Source organism: Acromyrmex echinatior, chromosome 3 (assembly GCF_024713525.1).
Source record: "Acromyrmex echinatior isolate Ae372 chromosome 3, ASM2471352v2, whole genome shotgun sequence".
NCBI lineage: Eukaryota > Metazoa > Arthropoda > Insecta > Hymenoptera > Formicidae > Acromyrmex > Acromyrmex echinatior.
In genome coordinates, this window is record NC_141854.1 from 19,931,915 (window position 1) to 19,958,195 (window position 26,281).

The 26,281-nt window shown below is 34.3% G+C and overlaps 1 protein-coding gene across 5 annotated transcripts; it reads right to left on the bottom strand.

The window, feature by feature from the left end:
- Window positions 1-827: 827 nt before the first annotated feature.
- Window positions 828-26,281, bottom strand: LOC105146256 (beta-1-syntrophin). 5 transcript variants are annotated; one of them, XM_011056407.2, is made up of 18 exons: window positions 25,703-26,281; window positions 23,039-23,478; window positions 20,792-21,108; window positions 18,977-19,380; window positions 18,464-18,805; window positions 18,223-18,367; window positions 17,729-18,137; window positions 17,465-17,560; window positions 16,286-16,652; window positions 15,710-15,922; window positions 15,025-15,555; window positions 13,460-13,759; window positions 12,013-12,307; window positions 11,472-11,738; window positions 6,768-7,189; window positions 6,285-6,470; window positions 5,724-6,070; window positions 828-5,271 (listed from the first exon to the last, which is right to left on the bottom strand). In XM_011056407.2, exons 1-18 carry the CDS (start codon window positions 25,880-25,882, stop codon window positions 5,220-5,222), a joined length of 5,313 nt encoding a protein of 1,770 aa, XP_011054709.1. In that variant the 5' UTR covers window positions 25,883-26,281; the 3' UTR covers window positions 828-5,219. The 5 variants fall into 5 exon arrangements, with proteins under 5 accessions (XP_011054709.1, XP_011054710.1, XP_087260158.1 ...); XM_011056408.2 differs by lacking the exon at window positions 17,465-17,560; XM_087404032.1 differs by lacking the exons at window positions 11,472-11,738; window positions 12,013-12,307; window positions 13,460-13,759; ... (9 more) ...; window positions 23,039-23,478; window positions 25,703-26,281 and adding exons at window positions 9,608-9,840; window positions 10,016-11,459.

Consider the following 26,281-nt stretch of genomic DNA (forward strand, 5'->3'; position numbering starts at 1 on the left):
ACATACCAGCATCGTTCGGCCTGCTATCTGCTATCAAACGGATACCACCGATCCAGCCACGGACGAAGCGCGCAACGCGCCCCAAGCAAGGCCCAAATTTATCTTGCGCGCATCGCCGCGCACCACACCGCTCTTAAAAATCTCACTCGCGATATTTCATTGCGATCATCGTAATTGAGATCTCGGCTTTTCAGCTATTCGTTCAGCGGTTACCGTCGACTCCGCGCTCGGATATATGCATTCGATCGATCGTGCCCTTCGATCGTGCCGCCACGTCGGGTCTTAATCATAACTCCCGATGATAATTCTCGCCACGGCGAGCTTCGCGCGATGCGAAATGGAATCGTTTCAGTGTCGCTAAAACCTGTAGCTAAATGCTGTTTTCCCACAGCTCTTAATTAACTATCGACATCGACGAAGTATCGCAATGCTTTATTTGTATCAGCTAGCTAAGATTCTGTAAAATGAATAAATGTATGTACAGTAAAATAATGTCAAACATATAAATTAATCTGAAATATCAAAAGGCAGGAAATTCTATAAAGCATGAAATGTCATTTAATTATCGAATTTTCAGCCTTTTATGTAATTAATTTTATATCAGTGTACAATTTTATTAAAAATAAATATGATATATATATATATATATATTATATATATATATATATATATATATATATATATGTATGTGTAAATTATATGGTATGACATTTCGTGTTCCACCTTGTATATAAATTTTTATTATTAGATAATATTTTTAGTAAATTGATACTCTTAAAAGGGAAGAAATTTAAATAATATTGAATAAATGACATATACATTTCAAATTGTATTAAATTTTCTATTTTATTATCTGAAATTTTGAGCGGTTGACCAGGCTTCTTTCGATTTTTATACAAGCTTTCGTTTTTAAACGTATCGTTCTCTAATACACTCTAGTCGACGCGCCGACCGTGAAACAATGTAGTTCGTAACGACGAGATCGTCGGTGTGCCTTGTTCTTCGCGCCTGCATCTTCTTCCTGTTTTTCTCTTCGCTGCCTCTTCGTGTTTGCGGTGGTCGCGTTCATCGAAGATGCTATTAAATTCAGCGCCATGCCGTCGCGACGATAGCACGCGCTTTGTCTCGCCCGCTTAAACCTATATCTATCGTTCTTTTCTCGCACGCATAGGATCGACTAGGATTGACACATTGAAAATTTCGCACCGTTATACAGTACGGAAAAATGAGAAATTTCAAAATTATCCAGAGCCTTGAAATCTTAACTGATTTTATTAATGTTTTTTTTTTTTCAAATAAAAGCTTAATTCAATTTCGAAAGAAATTGTCGATTTTTCCATTAGGCTTTTTTCAAAATAATTGATATAAAATAGAGGCTAAAATAAGAAAGCATTTATAATTTTAATTTGATTTATACTATATATATAAATTGAGTATAAATACATGTATATTTTTATAATGGGGCAAATTATTAATATAATATTACAATTACATTATAATAAATCCAATATGATTGTCATAAACACTAAAAATGTTATTAATATAAATAAATCTAGTATTATATATGAATAAATTTATACAGGAGTTGTATGTGAACATATTTTTAATTATCGTTAATTGTGAATTAGATGCAACAATTAGGAAAATAGTTGCAATATTAAAAAATTCAAAATAGCAAATTAAGTAATGGATACAAAATTAAAAAATGTTTAATTTTTGATAAAAATCATAAAAGTTTTCAAAATCGTTTGATTACAAATCTGAAACTAAAGTTGTAAAATTTAAAATAACGCATTCAATAATAATAAATGCCTAAATTAAAAATATTTTTTTATTTTTTTACTTTTGTGAAAAATCACTTATGATTATGACTTCAGAATTACAATTTTTATCCTTTGAACTTTTGATCCAATTTATTTCGATCTATTCATTTTGAGATGTGATTCTTCTCCTTTTTCTTGTTTCTTTCCTCCCTTCCTTTTATATTTTGGGTATGAAAAGGTATCTAAGACGGAGAGTATTTATATAATATATAAATATTAGTGTGCGTTAAAACTTAAAAGATAAATAAGATATTCAGATTTATCAAAATTTTGAATACGTCTTTCAACATTGTATGCATGGATTCGACTGTGGAATGCATATTGCATATGATATATATATCTTATCGGCTGTTTTTGTAAGTGAGCTGGAAGAGAATAAATAATGACGATGAAATCAAGAAAAATGTTCAAGGAAATTTTGAAAGCAAATAAGTCCACATATGTAGATAAAAAAAGGTTCTAGATTCCATCAATGACGGAAATATGGCGATGGAAAATTTTTCAGAGAAACATGATTCAAGGATAACTGATGTTGAGGAAGTTCTCACTCAAACATTTAGAATTATTCTGCAGAAAACACACGCACACTTGCTTGTGAAAAAGATAAATACTGTTAAATTTAAAAATTATTTATGCTTTTAAAATTGCAGAACTATAAATTAACTAAAATTATAAATTCACATTTATTATTACCAATCGGTGAGTTATCTGAAGAAGCACAGGAAGCACGTAACAAAAATTTCAAACAATTTGAAGAATCTATACTTGAAAACATTAAAGTAGAGATGCAACAAATGATATATAATTAGGAAGCTTTTATCTTCGTCTGATTCTTACATAAATAGCAAATAAAGAATGGAAACGCCCTTCAAAAGCTGTTAATGATGAAGCTCAAAGATCATTGTCGGACTTTTGTGATATGTTTATGAAGCAAATATTGTTGTACAAGAGAATAAGTATAGCTATTACGAGTACTTGCGTAATAAGACAAATATAATTACCCAGAATACTTGCGCAAATAATCAGCAATTTTAAAAACTGTAATATCATTTTTTACAGGAATAAAAAGTATTTTTAATTTGAGCATTCGTCATAATGAATATATGTACCATTTTGAATTTTGCAACTATAATTAGATTCATTATCTGCAACATCATACATATACTTTAATACAAATTAAATTAAAATTGTAAATGCTTTCTTTTTTCAGCTGCTATTTTATATCTGCTTTTTTAAAAATATGCCTATCTCAAAAATTGGCTTTGACAACTTTTTTAAAATTGAATAAGTTTTAATTTAAAATGTTAAAATCAATTTAAGATTTAAAGGTAAAATATAATTTTTCATTTTTCTCCTATGTGTGTCATCCTGTTACCATTGTACGTTAACTTATTTTCAATATATTTATCTTTATCAATATATAAATAAAACACAATACACGCTAGTAAAAACATGTTTAAAAAAGGAAATAAGTTTGTATAATTTTTGTGTATTATATTGGTATCCAAAGAAAGTTTAAAAATAAAAAATTTTTTTCAATGTTTTTAAGTATTAGTATCTCTAGATCATCGACACATATTTTAATGATTTATTTAAATCATTTGTAATCGATCTTTTAACTCTTTGTTTGCAATCTTAGTCTTTTTTGCTCAAAGTCGCAAGTGAAATTTTTCTCTTAAATTTCATCCTCATTTTTTCTCAAATTTATTAAATCAACATTTAAGTAAAAAATTATTTGATAATGTAACAAAGATGTTGGAGAGTAATCTGAATTTTTCTACATTTTTTGAAACTTTATTAGAACAATAAAAAAAGTTTGGGCTAAATAAAAAACTCAGGTTGCAAAGGATTAAAAAAGATTACAATAAAAGAGGATTAAAAAAGATTTATAAGAGTACTCATAGGTATACATTTCCAAATTTTCGATATCAAATAAAATTATCAATTAAATACTTCTTGTTTAATTTTTTACTCAAAGTACAATATAAGGCGCACATATTCAATATAAATAAAATTTCCTAGACATTTTCATTGCAAAATAATTGAAACAATCATTTCTCATTAATCTGATTTCTATATCTATAAAATGTGTGCCGATAATTCAGAGACACCCTATATGCATCGGTAAGAGCGGACAGGATCAGCCTGAACTTGACGTACCAGCGTTATCTTCTCGTTAAAATGTATATACGCCAATCTCTTCGTATTTCCCTACTATACACGCGAAAAGATGAGCGCGATTTTCAACAGATACGCACAATATCTTGAGTTTTCTGTTTCTATCGGATAGATAATTGCGCGCGTTCACACAATCTGGACACGTCCGCACACACGCGATCTTTTTATTTCTCTCATTTTTTTTCAGGTAAACCCTGTGATTTTCATTCGTTATAAATATTGGCGTTGGTAAGAATAGCGATATAGGTAATGGCAATTCCATATGACATGTGCCGCATATGCGTAACTACCGCTACGCATGCACGTACGCATTTTACGGCTGGCAAAATCTCTTTTTCGCCGTTAGAATTAATCGATCCGATGAATTTATCGCTTATTTCTTGAAGATACTCTCCTCGTAAAGTTATCTTCATGTACGTATAGAATTTCAGCGACAAACAACCTCGGAGGGCTTTCGTTTTCTCAATTATATCGAGATCGCCGCAAATCGTATTATATTATATAATTAAAAGTCCTTTTAAAGATTTCGTTTTTTTTTTAATGTTCATTATGTTATTTATTTTGTTTTGATCAAAATTCAAGTATACAAAATTAAAATATTGTGCTAATAATGGGATGTGCAATGGACAGGATGGAGATTAAATGGGAAAACTTGACGCGCGATGAGATCTGAAAATTTATTACTAAAATTGGAATCAGTATAATTTTGATGAGTTTCGATTTTGATAGAACAGGAACACAAAAGTGTCCATTCGTTCGTTTATTCGGGACAAAGAAACGCAATATATATATAATCGACATAAAGTATATTTCTTTATCCCCATAGCATTCAACTCATCAAGATTATATCGATCTTTCTGCTCAAACGGTCTTGATGACGTTCGATGGAATTGCATTACTGCTGATAAACAATTCCGACGACACAAGACAATTCCGAACACAAGTTATCTTGTTTTAGCGTTAACTTTTATTTGAACAATTTAACGTAACGTCATCAGCACAGTGATGATCATGACGATGAGACTTAATAATGTTGTTGAAATGAAAGAATCTTGGCAAACATCCACGAGCGTGTGGTGATCGTCGAGGTAACAACGGCGATCGTCGCGGATAATCCACAACGTGTTAGGAACCGGAAACGGATACGGACGAGGATTTCCTTGGACGATCTTCGCTATTGCGACTCGTTGGATTCATCGTAGGGCGGATTATTTCGCATCAACCTATTTTTATCCACCGATCAATCGAATATTCAAGGGCGGCCAACCACCTAATAATAGTAGGAAATTATTTTCGGTAGATGTACACTAATAAGAAGGAAAATAAACGTTAAAAGTTTTAATTAATTAAATTTTAAAAAGAAAAATATATTACATTTGCATTTATTCTATATAAAAAAGTAGTCCTAATAACCAGACGTGTATCTTTATCCAAATATTTACGCAAAACTTTATTATATTTTATTTGTTTACTTATTATTATTATTAATCTTATTAATTTTAATCTTTATTTGTTTACTTATTATTAGTCTTAAGTGCTTTTTTAAATAAAATATCATTTAATTGTAATCTTTAAGTACGATTAAATTATAATATTGTAGTAAAAAAATATTTTAGATTAATAATAATAAATTTTGTGTAAATATCCGGATATATGTACATGTTCGATCACTGGGACGTTTATCTTATTGAAGTTGAAAATGACTGATATCTGTTTATTTACCGTTTTTTATCCATTTCTGATTCACTAGCGAAGATATAGCTCCTTTGCGTGGGATCCGGTGGTTGCAACTCAAAAGCGTGCTTCCTGCCGCCGGAACTCGGAGCGCTGCTATGTACCCTGAAGCCGTGTAGACATGCCACGCCAAATGCTTTGTCGGCATTGGCGTCATCATAGAAATATAGTGCGGCGTCCTTCAGCACGCAATATCGCCTGGACCAGCCGGTGGGCGAGGACGTTTTCCGCGCGTGTTCCTGTTGTTTGTTCAAATACCCGAAACAATCTGGCCTCTGAATAGCGCACGCAGCCATCTCCCTCATTCTTAGCGAAGAATCCAGCCAAGTGTCAATCTGATGAAAATATTGAATAGTTAGTAAAGAAATTAACTAAATAAGTGAGAAAAAGTAAACAAATTTATAAAAAAATATACAAATAGCATTGCACGTGTACGTGTGTTTGCAGATATATTTTATAAAAAAGTTATATTTAAAATATAATTATTTTAAATAAATAGTCGGAAGGAAAAACATTAAACAATTCGTGTAGCAATTCACTTTGCATTACCTGATTGTTCCTCTCAACAGCTTCGCGAATAACCGTAATCCATCGAGCTGCCGCTTCTTCGGTATCAGCCGCCAGTCGTAGTGTTGGAGCACCTTTTTTCTTTATCGCGAAACCGTGCACTCTCAATTCAGGCGTCTGCTCTACATCGTACTTGAGAAGCATTACCGCTCCCACCGGTTGCGAATCCTGTTACGATAAGTGCACTTTAAGTCGGAATTGACTCTCGACATGGGTAAATCAATTCTCGACAATTTTCACTTCGAATCTTCAAAATTACATCAATTCTATTTTTTACTTTTAAATAAAAAAATAAAAAAGTATCCCTTATTTTTTATTAAATATTCCTGGAGATATTTCCTTTGTTATGATTTTTCATAAAAATTCTCGACGTAGATATTCGCAGATACCTGGTATGAAATAAGCTTACGAGACAAATTTGACAAATAGACAAATTTGCTTTTAAAAGTAATAAACTTCGCTTACCGAGTCAGTCTTATAACAATACAGGCAGTTGTCACGACGAAGAGCGAACCATCGTCGAACCCATTTTTCCGTGCACGACGATGTGGATTTTCTCCATAAGTATCCCGAGTAGAGTGGTGCTTCTTCAGCGCTCTCCTTCACTCCGGTACGTGCAACACGCGGCGCCAACACGTTGCAGGTTCTTGCAACTTCTAATTCCAGAACATCCGTACCGGAGTGCGCCAGTCTTACGACCTCCGAGTGCGTAGCGTCCATAACGCTTCTGCCGTTCACCGACATGATGATGTCGCCAACCTCGAGACCGGAACTCTCCGCGGGCGTGTCTGGCTCGATCGCGGAAACTACCACGGGCTTTGAGCCATGAATACGGAATCCAAATTCGCCGCCAGCTTCGCGTTTCACAACTACCCTCTTGTCGCTTTCTGCAAATATTAAGTATAGCTACAGCTTTTTCTCATGAAAATAAAGAAATTAGAAAGTTGAAATCCTTTGCGATTGACAGAATTATCTTCTTTATATTTTTAGAGAATTTTGCATCACAAAATTTAAAATTAACATGTATATTTTATCTTTTTTGTTACATTTATCAAAAAATATGTATATTTTAAAATATTGTTAAATCAATTTCACAGATTGTTACTATAATAATTTGATGGTAATCATAGTTATTAATTTATTTAACACTAAAAAACACCTAAATATTTATACTTAAAATTTGATAAAAAAAATTTAATTATAATCTCGAATTTTATAACAATTATTTTATATATTATAATTATTCTATATATAATACTTTTTAATTTTTATTATATATACCTACTAATGTTTACGAAAAAAAACGCACATTATATTCTTTTACCATAATTTCGTATGTTGAAACACAAAAGATTAGTACATTTTAATTCCTCTTACAGTAGCATTTAATATGCAAATCCGAACGGATTACATTTTGTCGCGAAGCTTTTAATATACTTGGACAAAGGGACTCGCATGAAGTGGTTTAAATTGTTAAGCCTCGCGCTTTACAGCCATGCTATGTGGTATCGAGTGACGTCACTAGAATAATGCGACACGATTATGTCCACGCGAGCACAATCGGGCAAGCAAATCGGTCGCTCTAGATCAGAAAATGGCCGAAGCGGAAGAAAAATATATCGACGGTGACACGCGACGTAGACGTTCAATGCAAAAAGGCGCGGGGCGCCGCGTCAGCTTGAGCTACAAACGTAATCGAGCATATTTAGAGCTCAGACCTTTTCCTTCGTAATACAGAGGTGACTCCGGTTGCCGTCATCGTACCACCATAGTGCCGCTTTTATTTTTGCGCCATTGCAAGCTTTATCCATTTTAGTCCTCGCTTTGATCATGAACGTGAAAGACGCTGGAAAAAGCACGACTTGATCGTGCGCGCGAAGTTCATCATATACGGCATCATAAGCACTGCCGGGTATGGATATATGTGTACATAGAGGCAGTGATCAAGAGGTAATGAGGTGGTGTAATATCCCATGTATCTCCTAGATTCATCGTCGTATGTCCCATCTATGGATGCTTTGATCGATTTGAGCCCGATTAGAAAAATGTCGCGACACCAATAATGCCATAGACGTAAATGTCAGGCGTAAAACGATGCGTTTTATCAATGAATTAAATCTTCTTACACGAGTTGTACTAGATACTTTGTAATAGCAGGTGCACTTATTGAGACATCGAAATCATGCCTCGGTAATTCTTGGCCGACGTTCAGTGTCGTTAGCGGTACACCTTTTAACTTTTGTCGGGATATAGCACCTTTGCTAGATATTTGTTCGTCGTTAATTTGGCGCCAGATAGCGCTTTATGAATAGAAATTAAGTCATAAATATAAATTATCTCCGCAGTCTCTTCAAGTAAGACCTCTAGGAAATGTCGTAATTATAATTAAGTGTCGCTTGACTAAAAAGGTAACGACATATTATAGTTCAAAAGAAAGAAGATTTTAAAAGAAAATATCTTGTTTTATATACAGAAAACGATTTTAATAAAAAATTTAGCTAAGTACAGATCTGAAAATAATTTCGTTGGACCATCAAAATAGTTACAATACGTAGAAATCTTAAGCTGAACAATGCTGCAAACGTTCTAGTAACTAGTTTGTGCGTCCTACATAATTGTTTTAATACTTCGACAAAATTATTTTTAAATCTGTATCTATATAGCAAAATTTTTAAACTTTACCTCAGCAAAACTATTCTTTCTGTGTATTAACATATTCTTTAGAATAAACATTATCGATCGTAACGTATTGATGTATTGAATCTTAGTATGATTTGTACATTGCAAGTTTCAACTTTGAGAAGAAAAAAAGTGAAGTAGTATATGTATCGATATATTTGTATCTGTGTTGATGGCTAATTTATTAGTATGTCTGTCATTTTTACGTATTGTGTGACACATATATAGTTATATATATATATATATATATATATATATATATATACATAAATACCTACACGGTTAAAAACTTAAAACACATATTGTGTATCGTAACAATAGATTCGATTAGACTCAAAGTAGCAGCTTTCAAATGGTGTTACAGAAAAATTTATCCATTTTTAAATATATTTATGGAGATATTCGATCAGTGTCTGGTAAGTTACAAAATATCATGAAATCAATGTTTGACTGAAACAACTTTTTCCATATAATTAGTATGAGAACTTTTAACGTTGAACAAATTCTGCTTAAAACATTAACATAAACGTCATTTATCGTTATCTGATCAATCCAACTGTCATTTTCCAACTTCTTCTTCAAAATATTTTTTTCTATTACTTGAAAATAAAACTTGATCCCGTTACCTGTCGTCGTCACACCAAATTTCGCCAGAGCTTGACCCTCCCTACACCAGACTCTGAGCATGCACTTAAGCAGCTCCTCCAGAGCTTGCTTCAATGTCACGTCCTTGTCCACTTCCGTCGTGCACTCAGAACCCGCGGAGTTGCACACCATCGTCGGTTGTCAAATTCGGAACAAATTCAAGGCAGCAGGAGATTTATCACACGTGGGCTGTCTTCTTTCTCGAATTCCTCCACTTTTTCGAAGAGAAATTTATCAGACCACAAATTAAAATTGAGATTGAATTGGAATCTCTGACCATTTAAAGTTCGCTAATATTAATTTTCTTTCTTCTGATTGGTTATAATTCAATTCAATCTCAATCTACTTAATCTGTAGTTTGATACCAGCAAAATTTCTTTCACCGCTACCTCCGACCGGAAGAACCTCCGACGAAGCTCCGTTCGCGCGCGGTCGAGGATGATCTTACGAGTGTACACAGAAAACGGCGGATTCGCGAAGACGATGTCTTGAGCCAGCAGCCTCGTGGAATGCGACTCGGCGCCCTGACCCACTGACTGCCAGCCAAAAGCTCCTTCTTCAAGTCACCGCCCCGCCGGTCCCTCCGATACCCTCGCACGTTCCCGCGGTTCGCGAGCGCCGCTGCGCTTCTTCGTCGTCTTCGCGCGAGCACAAATCACTTCTCCCCTAACTTCGGTTTCCTTCTTCATCACGACGGACGAGCCGGACTTAACGTCTCGCTCGATGGCTGCTCGGGTGGATTATATTTAGACGACGGAGTATTACGCGGAGCTTATTTAAAGAATCGGGAAGAACGCCTCTCTCTCTCCCTAGCAGCTTTTCTTTCTTTATCCATGTCTTTTTCTACTTGTTGTCATGACCTAATTCTTTTCTCTTCTTTTCTTGACCTCTTAATTTTAATTTCTCTGCCTTCTCGCTCTCTCTTTTTTTTCTTCATAATTTATTTAAATAATTTTGAATATTCATGATAACTCGCTTTGTGCTCACAGTTATGCATATAATGTTATAAGTGTAATTTTTATTATAATCCTTATTTCTTTCTGCATCTATTCAATTTAACTTGCATTATTCTCCATAATCTCTTTGATTGTCTTCAGAAGAATTATGTCAGATGATTGGAATAAATTTTATCTATTTAACTTTCTGACACCATGATTTATTTGTTTTATGTATCTCTTCTACCTCATGTCATTTCTGATATCTCCTTTTTCCTTTTTCCTTCCTCTACTTCTTTTCCTACATTTCTTTTTCGTCTTCATCTTGCCCCCGTTAGCTCACCATCTAAATCTCTTTTTTTATATAGCAGATATATCACAGGATGCTTTCGCGAAACGGTTTAAGAACATTCTTCGGCGATGCGTGAATCGGTGTTAAAGCGGCACGTTTGTGCTGCGTTGGACGTCATCCGCCATCCGCCGAATGATCTCACGACGTAGAGATTTTGGAATGCGGCTTAAGAATTTCTAACATAGACACGAACGATTATAGAACAGCTGCACCGATAAAACCGTGATTAACGATCGTGCTAATAGGTGTTCACGGATTTACACTTAAAAGATTAACATCTTGAAAGTTCATGTGATTTATGTACTTTTAAACTGGAACCATCGAGATGAACTATATTTTTTATTATCATTTCTTTCAAACATTTTGTAAATATTTTTCACTTGAGCTGTCATTTCTTATATAAAGTTCTTTTCAATTGCTTAGTTAAAAAAAAGTTTCAATTTTTTTACGTGTCAGTAATTTATCATAAAATAACAAAACATGAAAGATATGAGAAAAAGAAAAACTTTATGTTAAATTTCAAAACAATTTTAGAAACTTTTGTAATCTCTGACTTACCGAAACATTTCGTTTGTATCCTCTTGTACATTTCACCGCTGCTTTTTCGATGTACCATCCTATGCGTGGCCGCTTGATATCTCTTCTTAAAATTCTTCTCGCTCTCCGTAGATTCTTGAGAATCCCGTCGCTCTTTATGGATACTATCTTCGTCGTCACCATCTCTGCTGTCAGGCCTTCTCCATACGTGACTTTCCTCGAGATCCCCGATATAAATCCATTCGCTACTTAAGTACGGTTCTACATAAGTATCCTCATCTTCTCTTCCTATCATTAAGAAAAAAATGACAAATATTATTTCATTAAATTTTAAATTAATTAAATCCATTAAATATATTATTTGTGTTAAATTTTACTCTTATTCATTCTTACTTAAATTTCATTCTTAGTTTGTTCTAACATTATTTATTAAAAAAAGTTTAAAATTTTATATTAAAAGTATAACTAAAAAATAATTAAAGAAGATTCAACTTTCCAAATGATGTATAAATTTGAATTAAATATTTTACTTTTTATCTCTAACATATATTTTTTAATTTACCTGTAAGAATTTCCATACTGGCATCAGTACTTCGGGCTTGCAATCTTCTCCTGCCCATGTCATCGATTGAACCTCTACTTCCTGGTCGAGGAGTGGCTCTTTCTTCCGATTTGGCCCGAATATCCGATCTACCGGCACTGCTACGGCGATGTCTACGGTCTCCTCGATCTTCTGATCTGTACCTCTTGTCAAACTTCTTGTACAACCGATGTCCTGTAACGTGCTTGGAAGATGTTCTGTGTCCTTCTGGGGAGTCCGCAAAACCTGCCGGTGGTCGAACGATCTCTTCCGACACCTCGGGAGTGAAGCAACAGGAGGGCATACACGATAGAGAAAGAAGGCAGATAGATTGATAGATAAGTAGATAGAAAGAAGTACTACATTGCATTCGTATTTAATTTTCTACGTGCAGTTGAGCATTTATGATAATTAAAAATCTAGAGAAATGTATAGATGTTAACAGTTCATGATATTAAAGTTCTGTATATTCTCGATTATTTTAATTTTCAACACAAATATTTACAAATCTTTTCAAAGATTTATGAAACTTATTTATTTCAATAAAATTTATTTATACCAAAAGTGGAAAAAGTAGAACAAGATTTTTTTATAATTATTAAAATATATGTAAATATTTTCTATTATTTAAGAAAATTATGTAAACTTCACAGATATTTGTATTTTAATACAAATATTTTTACTTGTAATACAGTCTTATTTTTCTTTAGAAATGACATACGTAAAAATGATGTAAATGTAGGAAAATATATCAAAGTTTCAAAAGCAGAGCATAAATCTATACGCTATTTATTTATACAACTCATTAATATATCAAGCAAATGAAAAAGTTATTTGTGTAATTAACATTTGTACAAGCAGACTACAAAAAATAAATGAGATATTTAAGGTAAAAACAACTATTTAGAGGAATACTACGACATTCTAAATGGCAAAATTTTAAGGAAATAATAATGAATTTCTTGATTTAATATTTAGAAATTGCAGAAATTAAATATGTAACAAATTTTTCTACTTTGCATATTTTTTACTCGCAAGAAAATCCTCTAATTTGAAACTACAATAAAGTTACAGAAATGCATTTTACGTTTATCTTTCTAATTTTTAAAAATTGTTAAAAGAAAACTTTTGATCGTAAGCAAGTACGATATAATATCATTAAGTCCTATTAACTCTTTGCACTTAAAGTTTCTCTTTGCTCTTAGCCGTTAGACAATTCAAAGTAATTCTCGTAATGCATTATTAATATCGCATAAAAATCAAAAACACAATTAGGAAGACTTAAAACGATATAAAATTGAACACATTTCCATTTATAGAGAACGCGTTCAAATGACGAAATAATAAATTGTCCTCGCAAAGAGGTCATCTCGGAGCAAAGGGTTAAAGTGAAAGACAAATGAATAATGCACGATAAGTAATATATCACCTCTCTGCCACAATGATGACAGTGCGCAGCGTCCAAAGCGGCAACGGAGATGCAAGGCTGATCGGCGCTCTCGCTATAAAAGACACTGTCGCTGCCCGGACTGACGGATCTCAACGATTCCGCCGACAGTGCTTTCAGTCTCGCCTCCGGACTTTGTGCTTCTATGACGAGCGCTCGCTGACCATTGTGCCCTGGACTACGCTGATAACGTCCAGGACTCAAGCGACTAGAACAAACTATGTCGTCCGCGACACGGGACTTTCTTCGCGGTAAACTGCCCGTTAACGCCGCGTTCTTATCCTGCAACGCGATTGTTTATAGATATAAAATGTGCGAAGAAGAAAGAATTACGCAGAAAAAATAATTTTGCTAAGATACCTACAAATTTTTAATTGAATACAGAAAGTGATTTTTTGAAACATCAAAATAATTAAATAAAAATTTCAAGTTAATGAATAATGCTGCGAGAAGTTTTAACATTCTAGCAATCACAATATGAAGCAATTGTTAGACCGATATGAATATAAATGAAATTTTACACAAGAAGAATTAACGATTAAAACGGATCTTAGTGCTTAAATACATATTTCTTACGTGATTTTATATACAATACATTCTGATTCTGCATATTGCGCGCCAAAATGTTTTTTCGGATTTAAAACATTATAATATTCTTATTAAAAGATACTTATTAGCATTAAAAAATTATTAAATTGCTTGTATAATTTAATAAATGATATTTTGATATAATTGAATAAGTGACTATTCTATATATATTTACACAAGAAATATGTATTTAAGCATTGAGATCAGCTTCGGCTAAATATTGGATTTCTCTTATTTAAAATTTTAGTAATCAGTTTAGGCTACGTTTCACAATGTAACTATAGTAACGAAAATTCTATAGTTACATAATATGAAGTGTAAACTTGCCCTTAAACGTTCTATTGGATTGGAAAAGAAGTTTAAAACACTATGAACTTCCAAATTTAAGCAGCTGTAATTTTGTTCAAAATGAATGAAATTTAAATTAAAAAAGTTTTAAAGCTTAAAATCTACTTTCAAGAGGCCATTATGTTTTTTGGGTTCTTGTGAATTTGATAGTTTATACATATAGATATAGAAAACTATAAGCTGAACAAAATAGGAAATTTTCTTCTCTTTTGTAGACCTGTCACGTAACCGAAAAAAAAATCTGCAGAAATTTTCAACTTTCTAACGTGAAAGCTTAAAATTTTCTCTACAAAATCATTTTTTAAAATGTTCCTAAGATTTTTTGCTGAGTTATCGCTAATTAAATAAAAGAAGCATTTTGATTGATGATTAAATAAAAGAAGCACTTTTTTGTTAAATTTTTTAAAATCATGTTAACATAATAAATAAGGTAACATTTTTGTTCCAATACATAATTAATATTATTACATAATTTGAGGATCCAATAAAATTATTTTCAGATCTAGCTAAATTTTTAGTTACTTCAGCTAACCATTCTTTCCGTGTAAGAATCTTTTCTTTGTAAAAGAATAACAAAATATACCGAGTACGATCGTGCAGGTCGTGCTTACCTCATTGCTGCGTCTTCTGGTAGAAATATAACCACTAGTCTTTCTTCTTGGGCTTTCCCTAGTCCGACGATGTCTCGCGTTCTCTGCACCTTCCCGATGCATGTGATGATGGTGATGATGATGCATATGATAATGATGACTGCAGCTTGAATCATCGGACGTCGGCGCGTGTTGACCATCTTCGGTTTGCTCCATTCTCCATTCCTCCTTTTGTGGACTTCTGAGCACTTGTTGTTGCTGTATTTGCGTCGACTGTTGCACGGAGTCCCGTTTTCTATTATTCCGATGAGGACTCCGAGCCGACGTTGGCTTGCTGCGCGATCTGTGACGATGACTAGGAGTCGGGCTGACCTCGACGTTCTCCGGATATGGGACTGGCTCCGCGGAGTGCTCCAGTTCTACGTTACTCGATGTTCCTCCGAGGAAGTCTAAGCTGAAAGTTTTCTTCTTTCGACGACGTTCCTCTTCGCTCCACATGCGAACGTCAGGTGGCGACTCGGCGTAACCTCCGGACGATGATCGATGACCCTCCTATCGAAATGAAACAATAAATCTTTTGCGATTAATAAATATTTTATTTTATTTTATATATCTTACAGCTACATGTAATTTCACTGTAAATGTCGAACCTTTCACAAATTTGAACAAAAATATTTTTATAAATTATATAATATTGTAAACTTACATCTCGATCCAATTCAGTCTCTGAGGTATGTCCACTGCGTGGAGCGACTTGCTCTAAATCATTATTCGGGTCCGTCATCGCGTCCTTTAGGTCGTAACTACCTGAACTACTGCTGCTACTAGACCTCATTGCCGGTGGAGGTAGTTCTAATCCAAATGCAATTTCTGCTTCTTCTAAAATTGGTGGTGGACTACACGGCTCCTCGATAACAGCCTAATAACGTAAAGTACAAATTTTAATTAAATTTTTTTTTTGCTAATATGGTAAAATTCTGTTGCTTAATCAACTTTAAATGAATTTTATTTTGCGGGAAATTAAAATTAAAATTTAAATTTAAATTAGATCGAGTATACAGTAAAAATTATATAAAGTCTTAAATCCATTTTCAATACATTTTTAATTTAAAGAAAAAATTAGAAATTCAAATTAAAAACTAAATTCGTCTCAAAGATAGCAAAAAATTAAGTGATAATGTGCACTGTATATGTATAACGATTATCTTGCAAATTTATTTAAATTGTTTAATTTGAATAACATCTCTCCGGCTTAATTAAAATGTCATTAACGAGCATTTACCTCGCTTCTCGCCAGACTGTAAATTGAGCTTGCGCTTTCGAAGGAGCTGCCTTCAGCAGCGGTCGCGGTGGTCGAAGCGGGCGCTGATGCCGCAGCACTGGACGTCTGCGGTGGCCTCGACCAGGAACTGGTCGTGGCGGACGTGCCTGTAGTGGTCCCGGTTTCCGTAGAAGTATTGGCAGTGACATAATCCTCGGAGGTCTCGGAAATATCGGTGTTCGTGCGTCCGCCCGAGTCGGTCCTCGCTAGGCTCAAACCGAACTCGCTCGACGACTGCGACTGGGGTTGAGACAACGGCGGACCTGGACTCGCGCGGCGTAATCCACTTCTCGGTCGGCCGTTACTCGCAGAAATAGATGATTCGATACTGGGGAGAGGAATGAACATAAATTTTAATCTAAATGTGTGGAGAAAAAGACCTGAAGAAAAAGCAGGGTATCAACTTCAATGTTATGGGATAAACATTTTATGTACATTGATTGCAACATTACTAAGGAAAAAATATGTACATTGATAATATATTTTTTAAGGGAACGTAAGGATGAATGTCTTCGTTGTTACAAATCCCTAATCACGTATCCACTATATGCATTGCTATATTGGAAGATTATAATAATATCTTTTAATATTTTATTATACAAACACAAAATAAAAAGTCAAACAAAAATATAAAATATATATAAATATTAATTATAATGATTGCTAAAAGCCGAGAAAAAATATTTACAAAATTATAATTTACAAAATTATATCATATATTATAATTTAAAAATTATAATATAATTATAATATATTGCATTATATTATTTAATGTATTTATAAATTTTTGGGAGGAATGAACACACTTGAGCGAACATTATTCTGCAATTTCCATACTAAATATTTAATATTTCTTAAAAATTATAAAAAACAAATCCATAGAATTTTTTAGCAATTTATCCTTTTATAAAAAAAGTTATCATAGAAAAAGTGATGCCAATTATTGAAATTATTATCTATCATTTCATTTGTATTGTATGCAAAAATGTATGTCCACTCAAATATATTAGTTTATGTACAAAATGATTATGTACAATAACATATTTTGAGATGTGTGTTCTAAGCATGATTTATCGAAAATATCGAATTTAAAATTGGGGAACTACTATGAAACCAAATCAGAATGTGTTGTAGTCTTACATATCGTACGCATAAAAATGTGCTGCTGTGGATACATCATTGTAGTAAATTTGTTGAAACTGTACTGGTAACAGATCTTGTATTCTGTAAGACCGTCTGTAAAAAGTACCTCCTATAAGTAAAATAATATGCAAAACAGAATACCGATACGAAAATTTCTTGATATCTTTTGATCAGAATATCGGATTGTGTTTGCTCCGTAACTATCTAATGACTTTATTATTCTTTACCGAAAAGATTTTATTAAAATAAATCCTAATCTACCTTGGTGTGAGGGGTTGCACCGGAGTGGCTGGTTCCAGACGTATTCTCGGACTCGGCGGGCAAGGTTCCACCTCGTCTTCCACGTCTAGAGCCTCGGTATCCATCGAGGAACGTTGTTGATGTTGCAAAAGTAGGAGATGTCTTCTCCTCGACGATGGTGTCAGTAAAGCTAACGAATCAGCTTGAAGAACTGTCGCTTGCGACTCGTTCCATATTCCGTCGCTGTGGTCCCTGGTCACGTCATTCGTTAAAGAATCACTGGAGGCAAACGGTGAAGTCACCTGGCCGACGATACTAGTACCGGCGACACCGGTCCCAGTACTAAAAGCAGGCGGATAAACTGCAGTGTGCAGTAAGGCGCAGGTGGGCAACGAATCGTCCTTCGGGGTCTGCGAAATTCTTCGTGTTGCTAAAAAATATCGTTGATTACATTCTACAAGAATTTCTTCATCAACATTAGCATAAGTAGTTATTAATTGCATTATAATACGCACTTGCTGCTGCGGTTGGCGATGTAGGGGAAGTTGGAAGTGACCTAGGAAGCATAAAATCATCTGATGATAGACCTTGTACACCATCCTCAAGGGATACGCTTCTTTTTCGAAAGAGACCCCGACGTATTAGATTTTCATGGAACTCCTAAAAAGATGTAATTATTTTACAAACATTTCATTTGATATATTACGATAAATTTCAATCTTTAAAATACGTTTCCTACCTAAAATGTTTACCTACCTCTTCGTGATGATCCTCGTGAGGCGAGAGGCTTCGCAACAAAGATAGATCCTCGGGTGTCGAGGAAAATTGGACGGGTGTTCTGACAGTTCTGCCCCAAGAATCCTGCTGATTCCTTCTGCAAGTGTGAGGATAACTTGGCTCGCTACTTTCTCCAATAAGTTCACGTCTTTCGACACGAATTTCGCCATCGGAGAAGGTCTTCTGGAGAGGAAGGAATCGACGAGAGGGTTCGGAGATCCGGCTAAGAAGCGCGCGAGCATCAGGCGACACCGGTGCCGGTTTGAAATTTATAAAAATCTCCTGATCGTCTATATCGAGGGATTTACGATGTTGATTACACTGGAATAAACACAGAATAGATAATTTACTATTAAATGATTTACTATCATTACTCTTTATCGATTCGTTGAAATTATATGTTGTGTCAGGTGTAAAAATGTGCATGATTCTACACTTTCAGATTAAAGCTCTTTGTGTAAAATATATAGGAGTTGATATCAAAATACTTACAACGCCAATAGGAACAATTGCGATGTCTCCATTTGGCAAAGTTTCTTCAACGACAACGGCGGTGGTAACAGAGTGAATAGGTGGTGGTGTTGTTGAAATAAGAAAGGGTGACCTTGGTGGCTCTTCACTTTGAGTCCTATGGAGCGGCTCGTGTTCAGTTTCCTCTTTTGCTGGGGCACCAGTCTGGCCACCAAGCGGCGTTCCTAACTGTCCAGCTTCCGAGTAACTTTTGGTTAATTTTCTACCGTTGAAAACACCATTAGTTTGAGCACCTTGCGAAACCATCTTGACACGATGGATGGTTCTAGGACTGAGAGTCACCGGAAGTATACGACCGCGAAACATTGGCTGGAGTTCGGTTTGCGTCGCCTGAGTCTTCATGGTACCGCGTTTAGGTTGTTTCTCTGGAACAAATAAATTGCTACAAATCGATCTCAAATTGATTTATAAACTGTATAAAAGTTTGTCGATTTATTATAACAAACTTGAGAGAAATTGTTTAAAATAAACTTTAATTAATTTTAAATATTTGATACTTTGAATATTTAAATAAAGAACAAATAAAATTTTTGTGTTAAAATAATATATTTTCTCTTAAGTTCAATTTATAAATAAATAATCTTTAAATAAATTTCTTACGCAAATTTCATAATAACAAAATTAATGTCAAACTTGTAAAAAAATTAAAAGAAGTCATCAGTATAAAATTTAGTTCACTATGTATTTTGTTTAATATTTTTTAACAATGCAGTATAATAACAGAAATTTATTTTGCAACTTCAAGTGTATTCCTTCGCTCATTTTATTGTGAAAAATTTTATTATATTATAGTTCTCTTTAATTCATGTTAGTCTAGCGTGTAGTAGACTTTGCCGTCACAAACTGACCACGAGTAAATAGCTTTAACTACTTTCCCCACATAATTTATGATACTTGGCTTGGGATCAAAATAGCGGGACGATATGGATCATCCGTGCGCAGTTGCTGCACAGTATGAAACCTCAGATTAAATTTCAATAAAAATTAATAATTTATTTTCAACTGATTTATTTTCAAAAATATTCTAGTTGTAATTTCATCAAAATTGGATAATGCTAAGTTAAAAAGTTAAAAAGTTAATTAATTTTAACTTTAGTTACATTTTAGACTTTTTAATTTTATAGCGTTATATTGTATTTATTATCGGTAACTATTAACTTTTAATTTAATTTTTTAAAAATTAACATCAGGGGTAGTTGACGTTATACGGATTCTATACTCGGATTATATGCTTATTCGTGTTTATCGGAAATGTATTTTTCTAATTTTTAATAATTTCAAATATTTACGTTTAAGCAAAGAATAAAGAGATTTAAAGCGTCATTGTGAGCTAAAATTACGATTTTCTTGAAAAAGTACAGTGTTTACTGCTTTATAGGCATTATTTTTTAATGTCCCAGAATAATCATGCTGATCAAAATTCGTAAAATATATATGTGAGTTTCTCCTTAATTAGTTAAAAAAGTTAATTTTTTGACTTAGTTTTTTAATTTAGAATTTAAAAAAAAGTTAACTTGAAATCATGAAATAAAACAAATTTAATTTTTAACTTTTCAATTATTTTTTTTTCATTAACTTAACTTTTAATTAAATTAATGTCATTGTGGATTAACTTTTACCTCAACTAAGTTAAATTTTCAAGGCTGTTAACTTTAATTTAACTTAATTAAAAAAAAGTTAATTGCGCAATCTTGAATTTTATAATTAATATTTTATCTTATATTTATAGTTTATGTTAGAAACTATTCAATCGCGATATTAAAATACACGACTTACCAAGTACGAGAACACGTGGCTCAACGCCAGGATAAGGATGAGCTAAGGGCAAGGACGAAGGCAGTATAGTATTCTGCATAGTCGGCTGCGAGTCTATAAGACGTTCCGGATTATGTGGCCTTGGAGGGCTTATGTTCCTTGGGACTTCAAACGATGTAAGCGTGTGCGATCTTGCGAAGCTCACGTGCTTCGCTTTTGGAGCTTGCGATATTTGCATCGTTGTCAAGGAGGCAGGAGGAGGAGGTACTACTGGTGGTAATACTGGTCGTGGACCTTCCAACTTCGTGGACTCTTCGTCCTCCGGGACCCAAGTGTACCTATCGCGATAAAAAGTTTAGACTGTCAAATTATAATACCATTAAACAATAATTTATATTGTCAATCGATATCTCAATTAATATCAACAAAATTGAGGATGGATGCTTCTATAAATGTCTAAAGCACTTTTCAATTTAATTTATTATCACTACAAATTATTCATATTAATTCAATCTTTATTAAAATAAGTGCTGCTTTTTTATAAAATTTATATCACCGACATATGGTAATCGTTAATTAAAATTTTGTAAATTATTTTAAAAGTTGAGTAAATACTGTTGAGAATTTTTCAATAAAATATGTATTTTCGTAATTAATAATGAAAATTAAGTGGGCTAAAATATCAAACGAATATATATAGATCGTACTATTGCAAATATGATTCGATTACACGCGTTACGGATGTATCGTAAAGGAAATAGAATGACAACGTGTCGTTCTATCGAAGCGCACATGATCATCTTACGTAAATACATATATTTTATACATTAATTTAAAAAAAAATGACGTTATTGCACAAAGATAATTTTTACCGTAAAGTAATTACAAAAAAAAATAAATAAATGCATAAACAGAAAAATTAATAAACTTAAAATAAGATCGTTAGCACGAGATGCTATATTTACGTTATTCACATCATTATTTATTAGCTTCAGACTTTTTTTTCGCATATTCTGCACATACACAGCGATTTTGCGCAACCATAATTTTTTAATCGACCGCTTTCAGTTGACCTTAAAAAGCTGATAAAGGGGCGGTACAGCACTCATGCTAATCAGAAATAAACTCAACCCTAGACACTATGCTATGAGGAGACCACGGAAGGCTTTACACGTAACAGTCGATGGAACATCGTGCTATATAAATATCGTTTTTATAAAGTCTATCTAAAACCATAAAAGATACTCGGATCAATATAAGTATGAAGATAAATTTCTGAATATGACTTTTTTGCTATATCAATTGTGTAAAAAAGCGTCATCACTCTGTTAAATCTATATAGTATCAAATTTAACTCAATTTAAGTCGCCTACTGCTTTTACTCAGTATATCGTTATTTTATACTAAAACAACAATGGATAAATTTGACACTATGTAGTGCCAATTTGATATTCTATAGTGTCAAATTAGCACTACATGGTATCAAAGTTTAGTATAAAATAATGATATACTGAGTAGGAGTAGTGGAGCAACTTAAATTAAGTTAAATTTGATGTTGTAAATTTAACAATGAAGATTTTTATAGATTTTTATAGATTTCTTAGCAAAAACTCACAATCGATTTTTCTAGTAAAATTGTATGATTTTCCTAACAACAATATAATATATATTTGTAACAATTTTTAAATATCCAACTTTTTCATTTGTAAAAGAACGTTTCTTCCCCTTAGATTTCAATTTCGTTTCATTTGCACTGCGACACGCCTTTCGATCAATTACGTTACTAAAGTCTTTACCGATAAATCGATTAGTAGATATACATTCTAAACGCGTCTCGACGGAGTAATTTGCCCCAAATATCCGAAGCACTCGATTGCCAAATAGTCGAAGGTAATATCGCTTTTCGCAGGTGTCAATCTCGCAGGTATACTACATACGATGTAGTAATTATCGTAATTGGAATAGAAAACCGAACAGGCTATATTTGATTAAAAAAAATATATATATGTTTATACATAAATGTCTCACGTCAATTAATATAATTGTAAATTTGCGGAAGTACTGTTTCATCGCTATCGGAGAATTGCAGTTTCATATATCGCAATATTTAGAAAATGAATAAATATATTGCCATCAGCTTTTCAAAACTCTCAAACGTTTAAATTTCTCGAACTTGTCGACGCTGATAGATTAGGGTCGTTTATCGCGTTTAGAATTCTGACAGAAAAAGTCTATTACCGCAAGAGATCGATCTGTCTTCTTACTCACCTCTTCGGATCGGGTACGGTGCAAAACGATCTTGGGCGCCGTCTAAAGTAGGAACTCTCGATCCAGTCCGCCTCGTCCTCAAGGTCGTACCGCGATAGACCGCGGGAATAGGTCGGATAAGGCTGACGGTACATAATTTGAAGGGGCCTTCGGGGATAGGGCGCGTCGCAGAGGTTCTCGTCGCTGGGAACGCTACGCACGCACGCAGACAGGATGGAATTCCTGGTGGAGCTGCACGGCGACGGTCCCCTCGTGGACAGGCATCCGAAGAAACCGCCGCCGGACTTCTCGACGGCGTCCAGCTGCCGGCTGGTGATGCAGTACTGCTCTTTGATGTCCTCGCGCGAGTACAACGGCGTCGCGCGACGATCCCAGGAATCCATAACACCACCAGGACCGCCGAAGCCGCTGTGGAGGTCTACCTGCGTCGAGACGTCCACCTGTCGCAAACAGGCGCGATTAAATTCCCGGAAACACAATCAGAGAACAATTCCGACGGGTTACGGACATTGATTGACAAACGGAACGATCTACGCGGATGTGATAGGAGAATATTTCAAAGGAATCCCTGTGCGAGATTGATTTGTATTGATAACTGATAGGTGGTTTGGTTAGGTGGACGACGGTACTTTCTGATGCTTTAATATAATCTTGAGTTCAAAATTGATAATAAAAGGAGTTTATTTTTTCAAAAATTAAAATGAGAAGCGAATGTAACTGAGATAACGAGTGAGGGAAGAAAAATATCTGAAAACTAATTACTGTCCAATGCTATCAGGAAACGAGAAAACTCTCTAAATGAAATTACTGCAAGAGCATGCACGTAGATTTGTCATTTTTATTTGTGTTACTTTTTTTAGTTAGAATCGCATTATAAAGTTTTTACATTTTCCAGCCCTGACTGAATTATCAATTCTTCACTTCACGTAGCGGTTTAACTTACTTTATTATTTTTTTTACTTTTCGCTACGAAGATCTATTTGCAATATTGCGATTAAAATTCAATTTATACAGGATGTTAATTCTGATATAATTTCCGATCAAGACAAGATCTAAAACATTTATTGGTGATATTAAATTTCCGGTAAATTTTCTCGGTAGAAATCTGATATTCAAGATTGAAAATACTGAATTAAAAATATTTCTTCTGTTACGAATGTTGTGAAACATGAAATCACACTTTTAAAAAATGAAAAAAACAAAACGTTCTCGTACAGGGCGGTATTGTCTTCCGCAGGGCAGTTAAAAATTGTATCGCTTTTCGCGCGCGCGCGCGCGCGATCGAGTACTGTAAACTGCTTCATTCATTCAAGTTCTGTAGCTATACACGGCTCATTGTACCAAACTACGTTATCGGAAATCGCAATAGTCGCTGCATTAAACTTCTGTAATTTCCCGGACTTCATTACCGTTCTTGTATTATTCCTTTCCTAAGCATGGAGTTCCGCTATCTTCTGCCCGCGCCATGGTGATGGCATTGTAGTCTAATGTCTATCGTATTATCAGTTTCCGGTAACAAGATTCATTCGGGTTATTCTCCGTTTAGTAAAGATCAACGAGACGGACGAGGGAAACGTTTCAGCCGTCGTCAACGAAGAGCGTTTCTCTCGAGGAGATTGACCTACATTCGGTCCCAGGAAACGGATTTTGAAGCGCGAGCAATGTCCTCATTTTCCAAGGATGAGAAGATTAGAAAATAATATTATTATTTACCTAACCCAAAGAAAACTTGTCATTGCAGTATTAATTCATTTTTGCAGTATTAATTAATTAAAATTATTTATAAACAAAATAATAAATAAAACAAAAATTGTCGTTGATTTAAAAATAATAAATACAGTTAAACATGGTAGGTAAATATATAAAAACAATAAAGATATATAATAGCAGCAAAAGAAAATAATTAATTGCACATAGAAGTATAATATATTTTTCAGAAACTTTCTTCCAAAAGTTAATTAAAAAAAAAATACATTATTTTAATAAATTTTTTTATTAATTAATAAAATATGTCAAAAGTAACAAGCAATGAATAAGTTCAAGTTTATCTAGTCAACGATTGACGAGATTGATCTGATTACAACGGCAAATGCGATAAATTATCAAGACGCTCCAACTTTTTTCTTTTTATAATACAGATGCGGAAAAAGATATAAAATAAATGTTACATAAAATAAGAATGTATTTGTTTGATGTTTTGTTTGATTTAGTATGGTGGTATCGATATTGCGTTATTTAAAATTTATTTTATACAGATACAAATGTAATGTTATACTATGGTCATAAAGCTATTGTATATGTTGCAATAAATCAAGTTCTAAATATTTTGTTTTTCTGTATGAATATCGATTCCACAAGGCATAAATCATAAATTGAAAGAAAACGAAACACGATTATAATTAAAGTAAAATTAAAGCTTTCGGCAAGATACTATGTGTATTCATTTATATTTATTTCAGTTTATTTATTTCTTATTATTTATAATACGCGTTTCATTTTTAGAATAAATAAAAGTGGAGAAGCGCCGTGAATGGAAAACACGGTTGTTGGTTTGGAAAATAGCCGTACAGCGCAACTGACCCAATGCTCCGGCAGTTGAATATACATTCACGTTCTTTCTACGCATAAACATGTCTATCATTGTAATTGGGATCTCGATGGTACCTGAGGATAATAAACGGGTGTCGTTCTGCCGACAGCGTTGGCATCTCCTCGCATAGCAGGCGGCATGCTCGCGGATGCCGTGGGCAGATTCCTCGGGTTCATGGCAATTTCGGGACCGGGATGGATCCTCCTGACACCCGCCGGACCACCGGCGGGTGCCACACTCGGTGCCTTCACCATCCTGGGCCGCACCCCGCGCGGTCACACCGACTGGCTACGAAAACGGCTGCGAACACGCACACCAGCTGGCCTATTGATCTACCCGCTTTTTCCCTCTCGAACGAGAGTAATTGTCCTACTCTCGGAAGTGAACCGAGAGATTTCCGCGAGCGAGCCAGCTTCCTCGTAGACTATCTCGTCGGCGCGCTTCGCGCCCGCAGGACCTTCATGGTCGCACGAGCGGGATGACGGGTCCACCACCCCGACTGTGTCCTTACGCGACACTCGCGCTTCGACGGATTCGCGGTAATCTGTCGTCGGCAGACTCCTGGCGATTGATACGTGCCGCGGAGGACCCAACAACGACGAGTGCGAAGGTGGCGATGGTGACGGCCACCACGACGAAGTTGTGGCATACGT